The sequence below is a fragment of the Lonchura striata genome, chromosome 5 (genome assembly GCF_046129695.1).
Source record: "Lonchura striata isolate bLonStr1 chromosome 5, bLonStr1.mat, whole genome shotgun sequence".
Taxonomy (NCBI): Eukaryota; Metazoa; Chordata; class Aves; order Passeriformes; family Estrildidae; genus Lonchura; species Lonchura striata.
Genome location: NC_134607.1, coordinates 40,371,037 through 40,396,333, shown reverse-complemented (window position 1 = coordinate 40,396,333; position 25,297 = coordinate 40,371,037). Strand labels below are relative to the sequence as shown.

At 38.9% G+C, this 25,297-nt stretch overlaps 1 protein-coding gene across 1 annotated transcript; it reads left to right on the top strand.

The window, feature by feature from the left end:
• The first annotated feature begins 1,288 nt into the window (after positions 1 to 1,288).
• SLC38A4 (solute carrier family 38 member 4) lies at positions 1,289 to 23,323 on the top strand. The gene is made up of 16 exons (XM_021547378.3): positions 1,289 to 1,458; positions 5,256 to 5,479; positions 6,282 to 6,372; positions 7,666 to 7,781; positions 10,690 to 10,763; positions 10,890 to 10,982; positions 12,549 to 12,630; positions 12,722 to 12,804; positions 12,926 to 12,984; positions 13,364 to 13,642; positions 13,761 to 13,840; positions 14,929 to 15,029; positions 15,970 to 16,094; positions 18,645 to 18,789; positions 19,754 to 19,851; positions 21,213 to 23,323. Exons 2-16 carry the CDS (start codon positions 5,361 to 5,363, stop codon positions 21,312 to 21,314), a joined length of 1,647 nt encoding a protein of 548 aa, XP_021403053.2. The 5' UTR covers positions 1,289 to 1,458; positions 5,256 to 5,360; the 3' UTR covers positions 21,315 to 23,323.
• Positions 23,324 to 25,297: the final 1,974 nt, after the last annotated feature.

Here is a 25,297-nt window from a genome sequence, read left to right as displayed (position 1 = left end):
ACAGCTGCCTGCCCCAGCTCCCCTGGCAGCTCTGCTCCCTTACCCTAGCAATGGCACAGGACAGCTGGGTGCCAGACTTCTGTTGAGAACTGCCTTAATACATTAAGGATACCTATTCTTGGTCATATGCCTTAGAGGGAAAACCTGTTTCCCTCATTAGATCAGCTGATGAAATTGAAAACATGGGGACTTTTCAGACTCAAAGTCCATTCAACCAATCTAGGCCCAAAAATTTGTTCATTTTTCCAGCTATGTTTAAATCAAGAGAGGACCTCTGGCTCCAAACCTTGCACCTCTTAATCTTTGGACTGCACTGCTTTTGGCATCATATGGTATTACTGGCCTTACAATCAGTTAGTTGTCTTTTCATGGGGATGCAGAACTGAGGGAGACTGAGCTTATTTTTGTTAAACCATTTGTCTGAGTCTATATTGGAACTCAGCTTTCTTTTCTGGGGGGGAACTCTGAAATCAGCACAGCATAGCCGTTGCCGGCAGCAAGCAAGCAGAAGGGCTGGTCACACTGGAGCAGGGTTGGGTTGAACCAGGTTGTCACCCAGCCTGCGCTAAAGCAGTCTGAGTGCTCCACAGGAAACTTTAAGAATTAAAAATTACATCCTCTCACTTGCCCTCCTGCCTTCACAGTCAGGCCAGTCTGAGGGCTTTAATCACAAACCTACACGGGTGGGAGGGCTGGAGGGTTAGTTGTTAGTTTTAATTATGGTCATTATGTAATTGGATAAAATTCTACAGTAAATTCTGCAGTATTAAAGGCACAGCACAGATCATTAAATACTTCTCCACAGGCCTATATTGCCATTAAATTAATAACATTTGTCACTGGACATATATCTCCTCAGTTGAAATTACATTAAATACTTCAACTGGGAAACTAAGGCACAGGTCAAACAGCCCCTTTGAAAGCACACACTTCAGACCAAGTCCAGACAGACACTGCAAGATGTAGCTCTATTGTCACAGAGCTAAGAACAGTGTGGGAGGAAATAGGTATTTGTCCCAGAACTTATTTTCCAGGTTCTTTATTATTGTGCTACTGCAAGATTAATGCATGCACATTATTTAAAAATCCAAACTGTCAAATGAAAGTGTGATCAAGCTTGGGTGGCGCGTTCTGAGGAGAAACATTTTGAAACAGGGCTCAGCTCAGAGAGCAAATAGCTCCGGTAACTGAGATGTTTGTCCTCAGTGTGCTCCAATAAACTGATTTACCTTTCTTCTTTTTTTTCCCCTTTTTTTTTTAAAGAGCTGACGCAAGTTTGTCAAAGGGAGTTGTTGGGTGTAGCAGCTTTGATTGGTTCATCTCATACACTCCCATTTGTCTTTAAATCACTGTTCAACTGCTCTAGGTTTCATATGAGTAAACTTTTTCTTACAGGTGCAATTCCTAAAAGATATAATCTGTCTAGCAAGTGAGGAAAGGAACCTGCTTAACTCAGAGGTAAACTTCTTTTCTTTATAAAATTTTTCAATGTATTTTAGACACTGGCCATCTCTTTAGAAACTGGGAATTATAAATTCAATTAATCTGTAGCTATAAGTGCAATATGAAGAATGGACTCCTTAAGATTTACTGACATGGTAATTTGCACTGGCAAATATCTTTGGTATTTCTTCAGGAATTAAATTTAGTCTTCTCTTTTGTACAGAAAATCAAAACCTAAGCAACCATAGAACAGCAAAAGTATTCAAAATTTCCCAGTCGATTAAGAAATGAATGATTGCTTTCCTTTGCAGCCCTTGGCTATCTTCTGAGAAATTTTTTCTACGTTCTTGAGTTACTTGGTTAATATTTCTTTAAACAAATTAATTTGGGAAAGTGGACTTTACATTTTAATTCTTTATTTCACAGCTGCAACACTTATTTCATTTTGAAATAGCCACATAGACAATAACCTTATAAATTCACTGTCATGAAGATGAAGAATCTGGCAAAATCTGCTAAATTGGATACCATGGACTACAAGTATTGATATTGCAAAACCCATGAAAGTGTATGTCATATCTATGACCTGGCATTATTTGCCGAGTGGTTGTCCATTTGCCTAATGTTCTAACTGCAGACTGGACAGAAATCAATAACCTTGTGAAATTGGATGTCAAAAATTTCATCATTTTCCAAATCATTGCTGAAAACCATTAGTTAATAAATGATGCAGAACAGTACCCTATACTTGAAAAGGAAAATTAATTTTACAGAGATAAACAACTGCCCTCTAATAATAGGTGAATTTCTTTTGTAATGAGTATTTCCATTTTAATACTATACTTTAGGAAAAGTCTTTTCTGTTCAGCCAAATGCTACAAGAGGCAGCAAAAAATCATTGTATTGAAGGCAAGTTTGATGAACTGGAAAATTATATCTGGAAATCTAAGAGATTTCTCTTGTATGTTTAGGCACCAAAATCACAGTTCTGAAGCAGAAGGCAGTAAGCTAAAGCAGATGAACCTTGGTGTTTCTCCTCCCATATTACAGGCTGAGCTTCTGGCAGTGCCCAGGCGTGCCCAGCCTTGGTGGCTGTGCTTTCACTGCATCCCTGCCCTGCTTCCCAGCCATCCCCCCCAGAGCAGCAATCCAGCAGCACAAACCCCTGAAGGGGGGCAACTGAGAGCTCAATGTCAGTGCATTCCCCTTCATCTAAATATCTTGTAGGCTGAGGTACAGGGTCAGAGGTACAGGGCCACCTCATGTCCCCCTCAGGTGAAGTGACATCTCTTCCTCTTCTGTGTTACTTGTGAGGAGAACATGCTACCAGTGCCTGTACATCTCCCAAACCCCTCAGTATCTGCAGTGCTAGGAACATGAAGATGTGGATTTCCACCAGCTAAGGACCAGCCCTGACAAGTTCTACTAAAGTTCAAAGGCACCATTGGTCATAATCACAATTATTAGTGTTTGTAGGATTCAAATCTAATAATAGGCGTGTTTTATAGGTCTCACTCTCCCCACATTTATGACAATGGCTTTCTGCTCATGGTTTGCAAACCTCTGGTGTTCTACCAACCTCTCCCTAAAAAATCACAACTGCAAGAAAGCAGATTCTCAATAGACTTAATTTTGCCATCTGAATCTTTGTACTTTCACCAGAAGACTTTTAGGAATTCAAAGATTTAAAACAATAAAATAAAATAGAAAATCATTGCTTATGCATTGATTACACAGCCTCTTGAGATGACACCCATAAATCAGATGACTTGTGTAAATGTTTGACAGGGCAATGTCCAAATGATTCTTATGCTGTAACATGTATTTTAAGTCAATTTTTCCATATTGTTTGCTGTGCTGCACAAGCTTTCATCCTCAGCCTAATCTTTGTGCAGCTTAACTCCTGGCAAATTTTTTGCTTACTTTTCCTTCATTTCCTATCTCTTTGAAGATCTGTATTTTTTGGACTGCCACTTCTGGAAAAGACATTTTTCCAACAACTATTAGGCAGTGCACACAAAGAGGTTTTACCCTTTACCAGAACAGGAATAAGCACAGTTAGATTTGTTTGTCTGACTTCTACAGATTAAAAATAAGCATGAAGAATTGGATAAGCTCTCTTTCTCAGATAGGGCAGTGTCTGCGTTTGAAGACAGTTCTGTGAATGAAGCCACACTTGTTAGGGCTCTGTTGGGGGTGGAGGGGTGAGAAGGGTGTCACTGGTTTTTTATCTCATGGAGTTATTCATATCCTAAGCAAGCAGAATCCCCCAGGCACTGGAATGTGAGTGCCAGCAACTCTGCCCTGATGCCTAAATCACTCATCCCCTCACACATACAAACACTCTGTGAGGCAGCAGAAAGAATTAAAGCCAGCCACTCTCTCTGGTAGGAAATTTCCTAATGCACTCTGATTTTGCTTCTCCTTTTCAGTTGTCTGGTCTGGGTGAATGCTTCTAGTAAGAAGCAAGGAATTTGACATTAACTTCTGTCCTGGAGTCAGTTTTAATCTCCAGGATTGGTATTTAAAGTTTATATTTGCATTTTAAACACATACTCTCCAACATCTTGCCACTACAGATGTGCTTGTAGATATTCTTAAGAACAGCATATGATCAGTATCAGAGGGTAGCAAAGATCTGGTCATTGAGCTGGACCTATACACCCATAAATGCAAATCCAGGAGAAAGACTATTGAATAATTGCTGATTTAATGTTGCAAAGAGCCAGACTTAGAAATTATGTGTTGCAGTGTTTCCTGCTATTGTTATTATGGAATGCTGAGCTGCATTTGGCATGTCGTATTTATGAAAATTGTCATGAATCTGATCAGTGTGCCTGACTGCAAGGCTCAGGTAAATGTCCAGGAAACTGTAACTGTGGCCCCAAGTATGTGCTCTCTGATCTCTGCTCACTCCCTTTACTGGTATCCTCTCAGCTGTGGAATGGAAATATAGCATGCATCAAGGAATATCTTTGGGAAGGGAGAAGGATTGCAGAACAACAGCATTTTTTTCACAGTGCTTTCCTTTTGAATCTGATAATAAACAAATTAGTTCACATGTGTATCCACAAATGAGTCTGTAGCACACAACTGTTGAAATCCCAGAAGTGAAATTCTCTTTGTAAATTTGGGTTGTACAGTTTCATTTGGCTCATACAGGAAACAAAGTTGAGCATTTATTCATATGTTTCTTTAAAAGGCAAGAATTTTTCTCGTGGGGTAAAGATAATCAGTCTAATATCTGTGTAATAATCCTGCGTGAGACAGAGCTTCCAGTGGTGGGTCAAGTAAGAATTAAACACCAGTCCACTTAAAAATAGAAACTGGCCTATCAGATTTGCACCTCCTAATTATCAAAAAATGGTCATACAGAGATGCTCACCTCTGTCAGATCCCAGGGAAAGGGACAAATCTACAAAACATTTAATCTTGTGACAACGTTAGTCTTCCAACATATGGGAAAGCCAGCTATACTCCTGTTTTTATCAGAAAGCATTTCTACATCACCCTCCCCTAGAAACTCCAAAGAGCAGTTCAGGAAATTATTTTCTGTTGGCTTTGTATTTTTTCCAGATACTGGATATCCGCTGTGCATCTGTTGGCCTCTGCACCGTTTACCATTTGAAGGGAGACAGAAGAACCAAATGCTGGCATATAAAGAGACTTTTATGCTTGCCCAGAATTTTCCCAGTTTGCCACAGTTTCCCTTCTTAATGCTATTACAAAGATCAAACACAAACCAAACAATTCACACTGGTTTATCTAATTTGAAGAATACTCTAATGAGTTCTGTTGTGTTTTGTTTGCAGAACAGAGTGTTCTGGCAGTCCTTGCATGACAGAGGGGACCTGCAAGCACAGTGCTGTTTACCCTGAAGAAGCGAGTGTGTGTGCTGGGAAGCACTGACCGTTCTAATGGATCGCATGGAGCTGCAAAAAGTCAACATCCAACCTGATGATCAGAGCAACAGTGGGGAAAGCCTCGAAGACAACTACCCAGAGCCAGCTGATTCGGAAAAGGCTGCAATTGGGAGGTAAGCATTTATCTGTTCTGTTAAGGCTAGAAAGCAGTAATCAATAAATAATCTTCACTAATGGCATCTGGGAAGTTTCTCCACAGCCCTGATCCTCCCTGCTCTGTGCTCTGGAGGACAGTGTGCCCAGAACAACAAGGCAGCCCAGGATCCCCCTTGCCTGCCACCACCTGGACTGATATCTTCAGGCTCCCAACACAGACTAACCCTTGGCAATTTTCAGCTACTCCAGTCAGATAGTATGTGTGTAAATAAATACACTGAGAGCAGCTCAGCCTGAGCACACTGAGGGGCAAAGTTCCCCAGGGCAAGGTATGGAGGGCAGCAGGGACAGCCCACCCTCAGACATTCCAGCAGAACCCACCATAGCACTAGCACCTGTGTGGCTGGAGAAGGACATCTCAAAATCAGCCATCAGTCTCTTGCCCTCAGCTTGCTGCTCCCTCCAGCACGTATCTCCAACAAGGCAGTTGCAAGGCCTTTGTTCCCCAGATGTGAAGCATGTGCTCAGCTTTAGTGTGTTACTGGCAGTACGGATGTGCTTTCCAACATCTGCAATCCAGTGCAATCTGAAGATTACTGGGTCTAAAAGTAAATTCCAAATCAAAGCAAAAATCTACTAAACATGCCATTGAAGAGGAGAACTTTACAGGAGAACAGAGCTTTTTTTTTTTTTTTATGTCTTTTTACATATTTGTAGCAATGTCAAAGGAAAGTTTCCACTGATGACAAAAGGCACTACACAAATAAGATGTGTGTCATAAGCTTTATCTAATGTTTTCTAATTTTTCTTTGTGTTCAGTCCCTTTGCTAGTGATGATGCAGAAAGTCAGAAGTTCCTTACAAATGGATATATGGATAAAAAGAAATTGGAAGACTATAATGAAGAATATGTGAGTTTTATTCTTTTTTAATGAATGAATAAATGATTACAAAGTAGATCTTATTGACCAGATTTTTTTCTTAAAGTGTCAGTAAGCAAAATTACTCTGGAGCCTGGCCAGCATAATTTTGGCTTTCAAAGAATAAACACATTTTCTAACAGTTAATGCAGCAAACCCTTTCTGTTGTCTTACAAGTAAAACTGAGTCTTTCCTTCACAAGTAATCAGAAAAATTCCTGAGATCACCCTTGAGCTTCAGTAACATCTCCATCTAATCTCAGCTAAAATGTGCAGACAGGGGGTTTGCACCCATTTTCCTAACAGGACATCGGGCTCAGAAGGATTTTGTTGTTCCTATGGCAAGGTAGATCTGTGCCTTAGTGCATACATGCTTGTATTTCTAGTTTCCTGCATCTGTTTAAATGAATCTACATTCAGCTGCATTGCTTTAAAGGAAGAACCTTTTAGTTTTGTCTTTATGATGCTGAGGTCTACACAGTCATCACACGTCCAACTCCCTAGACAGCTCTACATACAAGTGGAAGCACAGCACCAGCTCCTGGGGCATGCATGTTGGTACCTCTCTGCTCAGGATTTAATGTTACTCAATTTTTAATGAATCTGATGCAATGAAAGGCATTATTTTATCAGTGATGTTACAATTTTATAAAGGGATGATCACATAAAATCAAAAATATTATTTGTGATTGTAAATCAAAATTGAGAGCTATGATCTCTTTTTCTTTTCACTTGGTGTCAGTTGTAACTCATTCACACACCATCCTCTATCTCCTAGGTTTTGTCCTGTTCCATTCTTCTGCTTCCAGCCCTAGGCATGCAGCACTCCTTTCTTTCCTCCTCCCAGACACCTTTTTAGACTCCTAAAGAAAAAAAGCGCACTCTACTTGGAGACAAATTCAATAATCTGTTGTACTTATGTTTTTAAAAATCTGAATATTTAAAAATCAGTAATTGAGAAATGTGTTTGATAACACCATGTATTTCTATAGAGGCTGGCCAGCATAGCCAGTGTAACTGTGTCACCTCAGTCACCTGTCAGGAATGTAAGGCTCCTCCTGACTGAGACAATGAAAGAGTGGGAAGAGGTAAACACTACCAGCACAGCTGTATTTGGGGTAGACTCCGTATGGTGGAAAGTGCCTCTGGGCTTGGGAACCTTGAAAAAGCTCCACCTCTAGGGATCAAGGGAGCAGTGCAGGGAACACCAGCCATGAAGCTAATTAACCAGTCATACTCAGTAAAATGCAAATGAATTGCCATTTCCTGTTCTTGCACCCAACAGCACAGCGGTAGAACTTCCTTTGGAATGTCCTCGTTCAACCTCAGCAATGCCATTATGGGCAGTGGCATCTTAGGGCTCTCCTATGCCATGGCCAACACAGGAATTATCCTTTTCATGTAAGTATATAGAAAAAAGCAAATAGAATATAAGCAGGGGGCTCGAACTGAAGTTTTTATGATTAGAGAGGTATGTTAAGCGTGTTTTTTTAGCTGAAGATTCTTGCAAGATCCTCTGTAATGAAAGCATTTCAGCTTCACCACAAGGAACCATCCACTGCTGAAAATCCACTGCTGAAATTTTAGATCTCCTTTGTGTTAGAAACATGACTGTGAATTGATACTGTGCAGTCAAATTACAGAAGGAAAGAACAGCATGCTGGTCCTAAAATAACAAGACCAATCTTGCCAGTTCAGTATGGGAATCCAACAAGGAAATTAAATCATCCATAAATATGTTTGCATCACCCCAATTATCTAATCACTATGTAGAAATGGAAGAAGAGCATTCAATATAATCTGAAATGGCAACATCCTTTGAGTGCAAATGCATTCACAGATCTAATGTTGCTGCTTCAAGTCTGTCTGTACCCAACGTGCACAAAGGACAGCATTGGTCTGTGACTGACAAACATTATCTACACAGAATGGGTTTTGATAGACAGCAACATATAGCCATGGGAAGTTTTTTAATCAATGGCTAACATCTGGCTCCTTTTAATGTGACAAACTGTATCAAAAATAAATTTTGGGGATTTTTTTAATAACCAATTTTAATTTTAGCCTGAAGCCTTAATTTTAGCTTCCCATTAGACTGGAATAAACCATGATATTACTGTGTGACAATAAGCCATATTTTGACCCTACTGAAATCTAGCATCTTTTTATAGAGCTTCTTGCTTATAGGGACTGTGTAACTATAACAGCAACAGCGTTTAAAATGTTACATGTAACTTACAGTTGCTAAGAAACATCTCCTGTTTTGCCAATATAATTTTTAACTGAAAATTAATTGTAGATTCAAATGCTGTTCTGTATAAGCACTTCATAACACCTGCACCCAACTGGTTTAGACATAGTATTTGCAGAGCAAAAATTGAAAGCCAGTTCTAAAACTGACATTTCATCAGGGTCAGAAAAATGTAGGATTTTTTTTCTCCTCCAACTTTCTTTGAGCATTTGTATTTACTGGTATGTTCATAAATGATGACTGGAAAGAAAACTGTGATATGTTAAGCCTCACTAACAGGGAAAAAATATTACCTTTAAAGTATCTTTATTTTGAAATTCTCTTCATACTGACTGGTGGCTAAAAATTCTAATACAAGCCTAAAGATGTTAGCTCTCTTGGCAGTGCTAAAGTAGAGAGTAATGCTAAAGTAAAAAACAAAGACATCTCCACCCACAGCTCACTTTCTTTATTTTGCTATTTCCATATTTCCTACATGAGATACTGTAGATACTGTTACCCCCCACAGCAGTTACTCCCACTTGCCTAAAGTTCCTTTGTTTTCACAGCACATATTGTTAGTGTTAGTGGGACAGAAAAATTTCACCTACTAAATGAAAATTACTGGACACGAATTCTAATTTAGTTGATGCTGGCAGCATGGTCTAAATTTTTGTAATTTACTGTTACCATCTTGCCTAAGTGCTTTCATGCTTCTAGAGGATGAAGGAAAATAGAAGGCTCACAACACTCCAAAAGCAACACTTCTGCTGCCCAGCATGATTTATCAAGTGCAACCAGGAGGACTTTGGTTTACCCCACCTCATATGTCAGGACATGGAGGTCATGTCTCTGAGCTGCAGCTGTAGGGGTGCCCCTGATCAAGGAGGATGCCACCTCAGCAGGATGCACTGTCCCCTCCAACGTGATCCCCTCTTACCATATTGCATGAGCCCACAGCAGGAGACAACCCTGCCCACACCAAGGTGGTAGCATTTTCTGTCTCTCTTGAAGAAGGAAACTTCAGAGGAAATTGTGATGGTCTGGTGGTCATCACCCAGCCCCAGGGCCTAAGCCAGTACAGGCTGCTAGCCTGTAACTCATTTATGAACCTGGTTGTCAGTGTCTCCTATGTTTACACCAAACCATGTGCTCAGTGGAGTGGAAGGTGTGGGCACAATCTCCTGTTCAGCCATGGGATAAAGTGCATCCATATTTTCTATCTCTGTGATGTTATCATCACATTCTCTTCCTCATCAGCACTTGGGCAGGCTGATGACAAGATGGTTAAGGTAATATCCTGTGCACAGTGCTGTGCCCTGAAAATGTCATACAAAGCTACATTCTTCACAAGCACTTTACAAGAGGCAGATAGCAGAATTCACATCAGATGCACCTGTTGTGTGGAAGGAACATGGCAGTAATCAGAATTATTGAAGTCAAGTACCGGTACCTCCAAGCATACTGAGACTACAAGCTAAGCTACCAGTGCTCCAAGACCAGGTTTTCCAATGTTTTGGAAACATATTGCATCTTGCTTTAACATGATGCAAGATCTCTAATGTACTTACACAGCAGGCGACTAACCTCGACTGCAGTGATATGGCAGAAGTAAAAAGCAGTGGCCAGTTAAGAGGTAGCATTGAAGTTGTCCTAGTCACAATTTGGTTTTGGGTTTCATTTTTGTGAGGTTTTTTGGCAGCTCTGATTAAGGAGAGATTTGAAAATGGAAGGTCAGTGGGCAGATGAGAGTCCAAAGACCAGATTCTTGCATAGAAATCTGCTTATTTTAGTGGGATCTTGTTAAGATATAAGATTCTGTCTTTGTGGACTAGCACAGAACTAGCATTTACTGGACTTCAACAAGCCTTCAGGTGCTCTTAGAGCTTATAAGGTGCAACTGTACTCACAGGTAAGCTACAGCTGACACTTAACTCTGCATTTAGCACTGGGAGACCAAAGGACAAACTTGCTGAAAACTATTTACATGTTGAACTTCATGAGAACAAGCAAGTGTGTGTTCATATCAACTGTCTCTCATGTCCTGCTTAGGATTCTGATTTCTGCTTTGCCTTACAGAGTTTTGCTGCTCAGTGTAGCAGTATTGTCACTCTACTCGGTCCACCTTTTACTGAAGATATCAAAAGAAGGAGGTAGGAGGCTGTGATTGACAGAGTCTGTATTGCATGCATGTATTTTACCTTGGAATGCAGTTTATCAAGTATGTCCAGTGTAGTGGCCCAAGTTTCTCTTTTGGTTTTGTTTGGGTTTCTTTTCAGGATCATTAATATATGAAAAACTGGGAGCAAAGGCATTTGGCTGGCCTGGGAAGTGTGGTGTTTTCATTTCAGTCACAATGCAGAATATTGGAGGTAAGAGATAGAGGTTTTCTAGCTTCCAATGCTCTTTCTAAAAGAGAACACAAGTGATTTCATTCTCTCCTCTGTCTGGCTAAATGGCATCAGAGATGAGCCAGATACAGCACACATTGTATTGTAAAAATGAAGGATATGAGGAATTAATCTCACTTTTTTCAGCTACCTGGCACTTCAGTGTATGGTGAAAGACAGTTTCCTGGGATCTCTCCATGGCCAGTGAAGAGGCTTCAGTGATGGCTAAAGTGGCCTGATTGTCCTCAAGGAATTGTCCATTCTCTTTATTGAGTATGGCTCAGTCTGTTCTTAGCATCTAGTTGAAGTATCTACTTCAACTTAGAAAAGATTAGTCTCACCTAAAGGAACAGTACAGGGTTCTGACTTGTCCATAAAAGGCTCTTCAGTACTTCATTTTTCAGCTGAATTCTCTTCTCCAAATAACAATTGGTTTGTGTTATTCCTAAAATGTGTGTTTAAAGTAATTTTTGAATGTATTCACCCACAAAGATACTTCCTGTGAAATATCTATCAAATAACCTCCATCCTCTCAGAACAGGAGACTTAACAATATAAACAGTAGTGATAGAGTGAGTGTACATTCATTCAACAAAGTTTTTTTCCTTTACTATCCTGGAAGAAGCCTTTTAGAAGGCTGAAGAACACCTGGTCTGAAAGCAAAAGGGAGTTCATAATTTTTTACAGATTCCTTAAGGAGAGGTATTTGAAACTTAAATCAAATGTACCATTAGTCAATTAAATTTATGCAGGTTTTTTGGTGATTTCTCTATTGGAACTTACTATGTTTACAAATCTCCATCAATAGATCAATACTATCCTGTTATAGCAACTTTGCTACACAAACAGAGACAGTTCACATCTCTGTACTGCAAAAGACTTATTGATTTTATTTATAAAAGGTGTTATTCTATGGTATGCCTTTCCTTCCTCAAGCCTGGATACCAAATTGGTTGAATTCAGAAATTAAGTATTAATTTCCTTATTAAAGAGGAATAGCTGTTCCTCTAGTTCTTATCTATATTGATCCAGAGGTCTTTAGAGACCTCCCTGTGGCAAATCTAAAACATGAAAAAAAGCATTACTTCTGTCAGTACATTTTAAATGAGATGTATAAAAGTCCACTCTTACATCAGGAATCTTGACAACTAGTTGATTTCTTTATATATAGAGAAGACACTGGAAGAAAGAAGTTGAAAGTAGGAAGGATAAGGCAGCTGAAGAGATCTAGAGGAAATAAATCTAAAGTTACTACAGAACAGGAATGGACAGCATCCATTGGGAAAAAAAAACATATATAACAAAAATGTAAAATAAAAAATTAATAGTGATTTAAGTATGCTATAAATTCAGTTCTAACTGTATTGTATTGTAATACAGAATGTTAGATGCTATTCAGGACCTGTCAAAACAATATAAAGCTTTTATGTATTTATTTATTTAATCACACTGTTATTTAAACAAAATTCATTTGTCTACTTCAGCAAAAACTTCTGCCTTCTTTTGGAACTCAGTTCACTAAAGGTGTTTGTTTGGGCTTTTTTCCAGCAATGTCAAGCTACCTCTTTATTATCAAATATGAACTTCCTGAAGTCATCAGAGCATTTATGAAACTTGAGGAGAATTCTGGGTAGGTGCCTTTTCCCAGCCTGAACCTGAGATGAAAACTTTTCACCTTGATGTCAATGATGATTGATTTTATTTTTATTCTTCTTCTTTAGAGAATGGTACCTTAATGGGAACTACCTCGTCATACTTGTAACAGTTGTGATTATTCTTCCCCTCTCCCTTCTAAAAAGCTTAGGTAAGCTTAATGGGTAAGCTAATGCCCTGCTTAAGCTCATTTCTTTATCCTTTTAGGATTGTGAATTTATATGTAACTGAACTATTTTTTTCTGTTTTGTTTTGTTTTTCTTGCTGCACAGGTTATCTTGGTTATACAAGTGGATTTTCGCTGACCTGTATGGTTTTCTTTGTCAGTGTGGTAGGTGACTGTTTGGGTATTGTGTCCAGACAAAAACAGACTCTGTAAACATTAAACACTTTTATGCTTCATACCATAGCAATTTAATGTGAATGTTAGACTAGCCCCTGAAAGTAAATCAAATCAACAACCTATTGCTGAATGAAGTCAGAGTAAAAAAAATTGTTTTAAAAAACACTTGAGAATAAAAAATAAATCAGGAAAACAGCAGAGGCAGAGTAACAACAAATATTTGCAGAAGAGGCAGAATTGGTAGCACTTGGTTTCTTGCTTTCTCTCTTTCTCAGTGTCAGTTTATACTTCTGTTGGAAGTATTTGCTAGAAATGTGTAATCTCCTGTAGTGGCACTCATCTAATAACTTTGCCTACGTTTTTGTAGGTGATCTTCAAGAAATCCCAAATACCCTGTCCTCTTCCCATCATGGAGCATGGGGTTGAAAACTGGACCGCCACCAATGGCACAGTGCCAATGCACCTGGTCATGTTACCGAATGAGTCACTCGGTTCTGGTGTGAATTTCATGATGGACAACACAGCTGGGCACTTCCCAAGCCTTGAGGAGCCAAAAGATATCTCCCCAAAAAGCGGTGTAGAATACGAAGCACACAGTGACAATAGTGACAAGTGCCAGCCAAAATACTTTGTATTCAACTCACGGGTAAGGGAGATTCTGTAGAATTTGTATTCCACCACTTGTACCACGACTAAACCGCTGCCTGCCAAAAGTCAGAGGTACAGCCATGGCCGTTCTTACTAATAGGAGCTTTATTTTACAGACTGCCTATGCAATACCCATCCTGGCGTTTGCATTCGTATGCCACCCTGAGGTGCTACCAATATACAGTGAACTCAAAGAGTAAGGTTCTTAAATTTTGTCTGATACTTCCAATTAACCATAGATAGAGATCACTTTCTACATGCTGTACATTGATTGCTGGTGTGTAAATACCCACATGATAGTGAATTATTGCTTTCCATAGTAAGCAGATTTTGTCTTTGGTTTGATCTTAAAGTCATATACTGGTGACAGAGAACCACTGCGTTGATCAATATTACTTAGTAAAGGAGGAATCTGGACAATCCTTCAAATGGTCTGAAATAAACTGAGGAACTTGGTTGCGCTGAAACAGATAATTCTGGTTTCTAATAATACCTAAATGTGTTCTGTGTCTGTGTCAGTTGCTGCTTACTTTTAAAGTTTCTTGGGATGCCACTGGTTTGGGAGTCTTAAATAGACTCTTCACTAAGCCTATTTTGCTTAACAAAAATCAAAAATCAAATACACTTGCTTAAAACAGCACAGAGTTGATTGTTGGGAAGGGCTAATAAAAGGCATTTGTTGAAGCAAAAAATGCATAATAGGAGGGTGTGCTGCAAAACTCAAGGAGGCTAAGAACTGTTACCTCCTATTTCAGTAGGTTTAACCTCAGAAGCAATAAAAATTCTCATATGACTTGGAAAATGCTTGCAGTTCCTATAAGATGAAGATTTTCTTTAACCAAGGGATTTATGAAGGAAGGATGTGATCTGCAAGAGGTTCTTGAACCTGCAGAACAGCCCTATGTATATATAAGGGTATGTTCATATAAAGATGGCTGAAAACTCTCATCTATTACTGTTAACAGACCTGTAATTATAGTCCCTCCATTTTTTTTAATCTAAAATATACCATTTGAGATTGACATTTAATAAATAATAATATACAAAATAATGTGGGCCATTTTTATGTTGTCACAGAAAAAGCACTAGAAATGCAGTATCAACATATTTTATAAATCTGTGCTGCTCTGCACAGAGCTGTAAAGTATCAAGAGCTCTATGTAACCAATTTAGTTGCTATGAACTTTCTATCTGGTGAGGGTATATCAGAGAGCTAAGACCCTTCAGGGTACTTCTTGTGCAATGAAGGTTTTATAGTTTTATTCTCTTTCTTTTGTACTTCAGTCGCTCCCGAAAGCGGATGCAGAATGTTTCAAATATCTCCATCACTGGTATGCTTATCATGTATCTTTTGGCCGCCCTCTTTGGATACCTTACCTTCTATGGTAGGTCAAAACCCTGTTCTCTGCAGAATTTTCCCTCATTCTATCACAAAGACTCAAGTATTAATGCATCTTCTGGAGGCCTGAATCCAAGTTTAATCAACAGTCACTTATAAGACACAGTGTGTAACCTTCTGGGTGAACTGTGGGACTTATCCAACTGTCAGGCCACAAGTTCTTTACCTGTGAGAGATTCCAAGACACCTGCTAGGGGACCAGTTTTGTTTCCCTTGACTTTGTGAACTTAGACAAGAAGCTGCTGTAAACTTGACTCTTGGCAAAGGCCAAGAGTACTAAAAATACTCCAGTGCTCAACAGTTTTACATGACACTACTAAGTGCTATCCAATCTGTCTCTGACGCCACTAGTTCAGTTTCATCTATGCTGAAAAACAGGTGCAAATCATTCTAGTGTAAAAAAAAATCTGGATGAGCTAAACTAACCGATAGGCAAACAGAGTAGTCCCTCTATTAGCACATCATTTTGTGCAAACGCCACCTCTTTTTACCTTGTTAGTCCCTCCATACAGCAGAGAAGTGAATGATACAGCACACTCTGCTCCCTATCACTGGGGCAAGAGGGCTCTCCATCTGGGTGGAGGTCAAAAGGAGCTGTTACTGTTCAGTGAGTTGTTTCACATCACAAAAAATTATTTTTACTTGAGGTTCTACCTCTACTTAATTACTTTTTCAAAGTCATCTCAAAGGTACTAGAGTACAAAGCATCACCTCAGAGCTGTATTACCCTCATCATCTCTGAATGATGGACTAGTATCAGTCACAGTGGGAAAATTCCTTTTTCATGTCTAGCCCATAACTTGTATCTAATGACAGAGCTGGGCTAAAGTTAATCTTATCTCTTATCTGGCTGCAGTATAAAGATCCTTTTAAATGTGCAAGGTACTGCTTAAGTGATTTAATTCCTTTCTGTTTCCTTTTCGTAGGAGAAGTTGAAGATGAGCTTCTTCATACATATACTAAAGTGTACACCTTCGACAGCCTTCTGCTGTCAGTTCGCCTGGCAGTGCTGGTGGCTGTAACCCTGACCGTGCCCCTTGTCCTTTTCCCTGTAAGTAACAGAGCTGAAATCAGGGCTAACCCATAAACACTGACTGAATGTGATCAGCACAGATTTTAGCACTGAAGAAAAGCCTGAGCTTTTTATTTAGCGAGGTCTGTTTTCTCATTTGACCAGAGCATGGACCTTAGGCATTTAGGGTTGCAAAATTTGAAAGACTGAAATAAATCAATCTTTATAAATATATCAGGAATTATTTCTCAGTCTCCCTGGCTCTTTCTGTACTATATTTGTCAGAGCAGTGCTAAGTACTAAAGTCTTGGAGATATACTGAAACCACTTATGAGATTTCCTAATACAGACACAGGCACCTACTATAGCATCCAAACTTAGGACAGACACATGAAGCTCAGGTCACGCATTGTGCAGGACTCCCACACTGGGTTGCTAAAGTACAGGGACAGAGGGCCCTGTGCTCACCTTACAGGCTTGAGTCTATGGACAGGTGAAGAAACTAAATGCCAGAAAAAAAGATATATAAAAGAGCTCCATAGTCAGTTGTCTGAGCAAAGTTTGGAACTTCTGTGTGCTCTGCACTGGGAAAAACACAATAACCACAGTAGCAGGGACTGAAAGACACAGCTAAACAAATTGCTCTGCAGAGGGACCAACCCTCCTCAGGGATCAATCTTCCCCAGTGGGCAGAACTCCAGGCTCCTGAATGTATAATACTGTGCTTCATGTCTTCCCTGAGTTTCCATGCAGCAGAGGAGAAAAAAGCTGATCCTCATAATTTGGTTTTGGGAGGCTGATGTATCATTAGTACAGCATGTACAAGCCCAGCATCATGCTGTGGGAGTGCTCCCAGCAAGCTGCATCACACCACAATGTTCCCATCTGAGTAACTCGGGGCTCCTGTTGCTCTGTTGTCCTGGATGCAATACACACTCTGAGTAGGTACTGTTTCCAGGCTTGCTGACAAATGCCTAAGAGCAGTGATCACTGTTCAATGTTGTCCACTAAATTAAAAAAAAAAAAAAATCAGGTATAAAGCACCCAGAGAGGTCAGTCGTTCTAGCTTGGAGAGCTCCAGTGCCCTGCCTTAAATATCATGTTCAAACTAGTGGCTAGATGTTTAAATGAGTCTTAACAAATTGATCAGTCTTCATGGGAAAACAGCTAAGGCATTGACAAAGCCTGTCAGGTGTAGCATTTTGTATTTTTAGATTTCTGTATAATCATTTTTATATTTGAATAGTTAGCAGTTACACAACACTGATTGTTCCATTTAAAGAACTCCTGAGGAAATACCTTTTGCTTGTAATCCAGAATATCAAAGAATTTTACATATCCTATCAGGACAGCCATTTCAGCAGATCTTACTACTTCGAATAAGCTGTATAACTATATCAACTATTATATGAAAGAATCATCCCATTTGTATTTTCTTAAAGTAGTCAGAGCATTTTATTAAAAACAAAAGTTATTGCATTGCCAGAAAAAATAATTAAATATAGATCTATATACCATTAGTCACTGTAAAACTTCAGTTTGACAGCTTCCTTTTAAGGCCTGTGTCACAAAAGGAATAATGCATGAAATGCTGACAGTAAGCTCACAGGAATGCAGGCAGAAGTATTTTCTGTAATAAACCTATTTTACACCAGCTCGGAAGCTGGACAAAATATTTTCAATATTTCCTAATATTGGTTTATATCAACTTGAAAAACATAAAATACAAAACTCATGGTGTATTTTCAAGTGATGCACTACACTGAGAGAACCCTATATATTCATTCAATTCCCAAACTCACCTAAAAGCCGTTATATGTTATTTTAAAACAACCAAGCAGAAGTGTGTTTGGAGCTTTTTGAGTGTACAGATATTTTTGTTGAATTTCTAAATACCAACTCTTAAGCTAATTTTGGCACCTGAGAATAACATTATTTCCAGCTACCAAATGGATTTACTTTTGAACTTTTGTCTACTTACCATCTTTTATGTTGTAAAACCAGAAATAATCCATGATGTCTGAGAAAATCAGTGAAGCAATAAAAGATCCTCTGCAGTAGGTTTTAGGATTATAATTTCTAAGAGGCATTGAAAAATATGCTTTTCAGATACACATATGTATATATTTAATGATTAAGTACAATAGCTTCCCCTGTCTCTCAGAAAAGTAAATTACAGAATTCTTGTGGGATTTTCATCAGGTTCAGGAATACAGCAATTCATATTTCACACATGCTCTTTTTTTTGCCTGCTGATTAGTACTTATAGTTGGAGGTTCTTTGAAGATTTTTTTTTGCTGATATTAGCATCTTTCAGTTGAACAGATTTCATGTCCCTGATTTTACACCCTATTTACTTGACTTTCTCCTACACTGCAAATATTTGAGTTTCTGCATTAAACTGTGAACCCAGTTCTTAAAAACCTACATCAGAGTGAGATTACATTATGGGAATCAAAGTCTGAAAACACGTTTTTTTCAGTCAGAATCTCTCACAGCATATGTAACTAATATAGATCATATTTTAAAACTGAAAGCAAAGATAAATTAATTGTTGCTTTATTTTCCCTGCTGTCTTTCATCTTGCAGATTCGTTCATCTGTCAGTGCATTGCTGTTTCCCAAAAGGCCATTCAGCTGGATAAGACATTTCCTGATTGCAGCAGTAATTTTGGCTTTTAACAATCTGCTTGTGATTTTTGTCCCAACTATTAAAGACATTTTTGGATTTATCGGTAGGTTTCTTAAATACTTTTTGTTGATTCTATTATCCTTTCTACAACATATTTACATTCATGGACTGAAGGTCAATCTCTGTTTGAGTCTTACAGTAGAGTATTATAAACACAAATTGAAGTTAAAGGGGATGTAAGAATTCCCAAACAGCTGACAGACAAAATCACAAGCTAACCAACTTTGTTGTCACTTTGCATGAGGCACAAGGAATCCAATAATCTCAATATAAAAACTGGTGGAATTCCCATTTCCACCAAAAGAGAATTTAATATATACAGAGGAGAAGGAAATCACCTTTGGTTTTCAAGCACCTATAGCATGAAATAATATGTTGCTTTCCAAAATGTTGTGCTAGAAAAAGAAGAAAAGTGACACATTTCTTTTGACATTTACAGTTCTCTCCTTACCACTTCTTTTTGGTCAATTTTGGCCTCTGACCAAAGTCCATGAAGAGCCTCGATGCGCTGAAGTGCTTGAGGACTCAGGGATGCAGATGCTCTTGACCAAAGTACCCCCGAGGGGTTTCTGTAGTTGTTTTTCTCCTCCCTGCCTCTTATACCCAGGCCTTCATGCTGCACTCTGCTGAGCAGAGGGGAGTAGGCATTTCTTAGCTACAGATCATCCATTCTCATTTCAATACCTGCTTTCCAGGGTCATTCCACCCAGGGAAGGTCTATTTGTCCTTGTTTCACCAGCTGACATGCAAACATCAGCACCACAGGCAGCACTTTTTAAAAAACCTTCCCAGTAACAAGTGTCTCTTCAGGTCCCAAGCACCCAAATAAGTGTTCGGGCATCTACAGGTCTCCATGAATGCTGTCTACAGAGAGAACCTGTACTGTACAGCCCTTTGTACTGTTGGGCTCAGAATGGCAGCTGCCTTCCCGCAGGCTCTCTTTTGCAGGTGTACCACTCTGCTTTGCTGTCAAATGCTGCAGCACCCAACTCTGCTCTCTCTTCCAGGAGCCTCTTCTGCTACACTGTTGATTTTCATCCTCCCTGGTGCCTTCTACCTGAGAATTGTTAAGAAGGAACCCCTGAGGTCGCCCCAGAAGATTGGGGTAAGAGAACTGGGGGCAATTGCAAAAGGAAGGGTGGGAGGGTGTGTGATTTCCACTCCTCAGTAATACTCAGACTATTGACTTGCAACATCTGGCACTTGCTCCTGAATGGTAGTGTCTCACTCAAAATACAGGTTGGGCAGAGGGATTCACCTAAGGCTTCTCAGGACAAAGCCTTTAGAGGCCTACTGCTCCTGACTCTCACCTAAGTACTCACCTAAGATAAAGTGTGCCTTAAACCACTAGAAAAAGGGACTTACTTAATCTGATCTGAACTCCAGTTAACACCTGCATTTGCATAAATAGCACGAAGACAGTCTGTAATAAGTTGTTGGTTAATGCTAGGATACCAGCTGTGGATTAACATGAAGATTTGAGGACAAGGTTAAGAGGGAAGTTGTACTACAGAGGTAAATAAGTAATAGTGAGGTCTCCTCCGTGATAGATCCACACACCTGTAGGATAGATATATGAAGGTCTATCATTTATGCACAGCATGTGTCTATATGTCATGCTGGACTGCCACTGCAACACCTTTCATCCTGAACATCAATAACTGTCTGCAGATTTAACTATCACTGAGGAAATGTTCTTTGAAAATGTAATTAGAAAAGTTATTGATGAAATATATATGTGGCACATAATGTAAACAGATGGGTATATATACATATATATATATATATGTTCACAAAAGTCATGTGAGTGTAACTGATACATACTTCTAGTATAAAAGAAATTTATTACTATGAAATTATTTATACAATGTTTTTTGCAGCTGTTATTGTAGAGAGACTGTGAATATTATTTCATGTGTCTTTGTTCACTTTTCATGTTGCTGTGTATTAGGCACATCTAGAATTTCACACCCTGCACTGAGATCACATACAATATTCATCTTTGTTTTACAAAAACTGAGTATTTTTAAGTGTGGACAGATTATGGTAAACTAAAGCTCCACTAAAGCTCCACTTAAATATGTACAGAAACACTGTCAGATAAGACATATGGGCTTACCTGTTTGTCTAATAAAGATTAAGCAGAGATTATGACCATTGACTGAAAATTTGTCATTTTTTAACAATAAAAAACAAAGTCATTTCTTTGTTATATTTTTTTTTAATTGTTCACAGTACCAAAGTGGGTTGTTTTCAGATCTAGCTGTGTAAATTCCATCTCTCTTGGACTGAAATTCACACTAACTTTGATTCATGTAGCCCAACATTACTTGGGCTTTAGTTACATGGAATAAGCCAAATTTAGGCCATGGGTATTACACTAATGCAGATCCAGTGGGGCAATCTATGAGCTACTGCCTGCTAAGTCACTTGCTTTATTAATTAAATTTCATTTTCCAATTGCAGGCTCTAATTTTCCTCATAGTTGGCATAATCTTCATGCTTGTGAGTATGACTCTTATTGTAATGGACTGGATTTACAATCCCCCAAGTTCAAGACATCATTAACCTGTGAAGACAAACAAGTGCTTTTTATAACACAAATATTAGTATTTTGGGCTCTGAAGAACATCTGAATGGGATTGTTATTCCTAGCTAGTAACTGCAGTACTTTGAAGAGAGTTTCTGGTAAGGTCACAAGAACCCAACAGAGTCTACATCATCCTTGTCAATAAGGATTGTTATTTATGCATTAGGAATCTGAGCTTAGCATTTCTGGCCAGGTGAAATGAAAAGTGTGGTATGAATGCTTTCTACTTTCAAAACCAAAATAATTTTGTACATAGTCCTCAAAAATAGCTTGGTGTCACCCCTTTCAAAATCTCCCATGATAATAGTAACCTCCGTTTCTAGAGCCTTGGAAAGGTAATGGCCAGAAAACCAGCCAGTGCCTTGTTTTCCATCTGTAGGTCATGGGAGTGGCTGCCCAGGTCCCAGAGAAAGGGTACGGTTTCTGGAGGGGATCTGGAAGATGATTCCTCCATGCCTGATAGACTGGCCTGTCTATCAGAAAGACAGTGGCTTTGACCAGCCAGTGGACAAAGCTGAGTGTAAGATTTGTTGCCCAGATTCACTGCCCAGCTGTTGTACAGAATAAAGCCCTCTAACACAGATTCTTTGTTGGGGCAAGTGCTTGAAGTACAGTAAAGTATTCTCATTTTGTTTTTAAAGGTGCCTGTGCTGGAAATATCAGTCATTTCTGCAGTAGGATTTTTTTGTTCTTTAATTTTAATTATTGTGTGAGCTTACATCACTGAACAAGTTGTATCCTCCATAAAAACTTGTCTTCCACTCTCACAGGAATTTAATGAGACCACAAGGTGTGACAAAGCACCCTATCCAGTATTGTTCAGTACTTGTGTATTTGATAAATGTTCAGTGCAGGAAACTGTAATTTGCTATATATTAAAATATATGTATTTATGTACATAATTTTTTGTTTTTCTCTAGTCATAAAAATGTTATCCTGTGGTATATGATTTTTGATTTTTTATGTGTCACTCTTTTCATAGCCACACATTTAATATTGTTTTGAAGGAAACATATTGAATTGGTGGGTTTGTAAAAGGTCTGGTTTTATTCACCAGTGGTTGAAATATACCTGTAGCAAGCCCTAACTGCTACCTGTGTTAAAATACTTTCATATGTTTATTACTTACGTTATAATAAATTTCAAGATGTTTTCCTCTTGAGAATTCTTAATATGTGTCTTGAAGTTTTGTGATACCATTGTACACCACAAATTTGAATTACTTACTCATCTGCTGTACCTCATTTTGTCTATGCATATATCAGCACTCCACAACATCCTGGCTGGTTAAATTATGCAAAGGTAACAGCATTACTGACAATCTCAAGTGTATCATGCTATACAGCTGTGCAAGAGAAGAAAAAAAATGGTTGTGTTCTGTGCTATATTCATGTTTAATTAACAGTCTAATCATGAATTGGGCTGTGTTGTGGAGTACTCACTACATATGCTCTCTGCACATACCAAGGGATCTCTCAGACAGAGAGGTCTTGCTGACTCCTTAGCAGAGGGAATGAGTGGGAAGGTGTCACTGTTGGGTTTATCACACTTACACAAATCCAAACTCGTGTAAGAGTTTTCATTTCCTGACTCAGAATTCTGTTGAGTACATACCTGTAGATTCAGAAGGCTGTGAATTACTCAAAAGTTGTCTATGCTACCACCTTGTCTTCACACAAAATTCTGTTTATTTGTGTGTCTGTGTGTGCATAAATTGAGTATACTTTCAGATTAACTGGAAAGAAATATATATGTTCCATGTCAAATGCTACCTTTCTGAGCAGTATTATCTGTTCACTTGAGTATTGCATCCTTAATATACTGGGAAACACTTCCTTATGAATGCTAAGTCTGACTTTGCATTTTTAAAAGAAAATAGTGCCAATAATATTTTTATTTTAAGCAGATTAATACAAATAATGTTGTTTTATTAGTGAAGATACCATTATCATGGACCAAAATTAATAATAAAACATCACCATATCTCTCTTCTTGTTACTGTTACTGATAGTTGTATGTATGAAATTGTAACTGCATCTTTACTTCAGAGTTAAAACACATATTGTGATTACAGCTGAGTGTAGAGACTTAGGAATTCATGTAGTCCACCCAAAATATACAGATGACCTCAAGAAAAGTAACAGAACTACGGCATAACTCACTGCCTTTTTATGGAAAAAAAAAAGGCAGGGGTAGAGGGGCTGTAAAATGTTGAGGTTTTGAGTTAAAATGCATTGGTCACAGTGATATGCAGCTGCTGCACACTCTGGGAGTAAGGGCAGTATTGCTCACTAACTATTAGCACTGCTGGGAATGCTGGTTGTTGGAGTTTCTTACTCATTTTGCAATGTTGACAATAGGCTTGGTGATGATTTTTATTATTAGATCATCCATGAATGTATAATAAATGATTTTTTTTTTTGAAGACTGCAAATTATTCTTTATCTGCTTTAGTCTAGCAGGAGAGGAATTTTTGATTGAAAACCAACCAGAGTCAAGGTGGTAGCTTTAACACAGGTATTGCTAAAACTTCATTCTCTTTTAAGAAAGAAATTTGTGTATCCATGTGTTCATAGATGAGTAAGATGGCAGACCCTTCATATAATAACCCTTTGGCATTCCCTGTTTTCTATCTATTCATGGAGATGCATTGATGTCATCAGGTATGGTGAATGGCTGGTGTTAAAAGTGAGGTTATTTGTGAGATACTGAATGCCTCATTCTTTGGATTAGCTGGAATACATGGTATGGCAACTAACTATAGTATGACAGTATATATAGAATATTGCTAACTATAGTATAGGAGCCTACACCACATGGTACCACCATGTATAAATACTTCCTATCATTGCAGCTGCAGGTTTTCCCGCTGTTACATACTTGTCTGATGCATACTCACAGCCCAAAATATACTGTCTACACACAGTTCCAGCATCAATGAGCTCATGTGAGAACCATGCCCATGGCCAGCCAGCATTTGCAGCCCGCCTGCTAATTAGGGAGCCTCTGCAGCCCTGGACACATGCTCACCACCTATTACTCAAACATTCACCCTGACCTCTCCTTCCCTTCTAGTTAGGCAGCCTTCATTCCCTGTAGCATCAGCTCTGCTCTGTCTTGATGATGCTTGAAGCATAATTTCCTCAAGTCAGGAGGCTATTTTAATTAAATGATTACGGTTCTAGGAAATTAATGGGGGGAGTTAAAGGAAAGTAAAAGGTGTGTCTTCAAGGACAAAAAAAAAATCAATGAAAATGTTAGAAATTTTAGTGGCCATAGAGGTGTGTCATTAAATGGATGTGTCAAGAATGCCAGAAGTGATGCAGAAAAAAAATAACAAAACCAGAAGTAATCCAGCCCTGGATTTAGTAAGGGGCTGAAAATGGGATGTTCATTAGAGGGCAAAATAATCTCTAGTCCATAAATAATCAAAAGCTCTATTCAGTAGCATCTATCTTAAAGAAGGGCAGCAGGCCTACGTAAGTCAGAGTAGCTGGATCTGGTGTTCATTTTCATTAAACCCTCCTGGCTCTCAGTGGCTCACATAACAGTAAATAAAGCTAGTCAGCAATTACTCAGAGGTCTAGGTGGTGCTATAGATGGAATATTTCTATTCATTTTACTTTAAATTTCAATTGAAGTTTTACTGAAATTGTGCAATTGCAACAAAATTCTGGCAGAGCCCCATCTGTTTTCCATTAATCTGCCTAAATAACAGCTGTGGGCTCCAGGGGGGCTTACAGTCCTTGGCCTCCACCTCTCCTGACAATGGGCAAGGGCCAGCCCACCCACAGCCAGCATGGACAGTGCTTTGGCTGAGGGTCCAGGGTGAGCTCAGGGTCAGTGAGTTTCCTATTGTGGAGCTCTGCCTTGGTGCTGTAGTGGCAAGACTGTCAATACTTCCATGGCATGTTGTGTTGTCTAGTACCATCCTGGAAAAAAAAAAAGAAATATGGTTTTA

What these genes read in the sequence shown, in the direction of transcription:
- SLC38A4 (XM_021547378.3), top strand. Translation starts at nt 5,361, where the DNA reads ATGGATCGCATGGAGCTGCAAAAAGTCAACATCCAACCTGATGATCAG. An exon ending in AAACTTGAGGAGAATTCTGG is followed by an intron (nt 12,631 to 12,721) that starts GTAGGTGCCTTT and finishes CTTCTTCTTTAG; the next exon opens with AGAATGGTACCTTAATGGGA. An exon ending in CTCCCTTCTAAAAAGCTTAG is followed by an intron (nt 12,805 to 12,925) that starts GTAAGCTTAATG and finishes CTTGCTGCACAG; the next exon opens with GTTATCTTGGTTATACAAGT.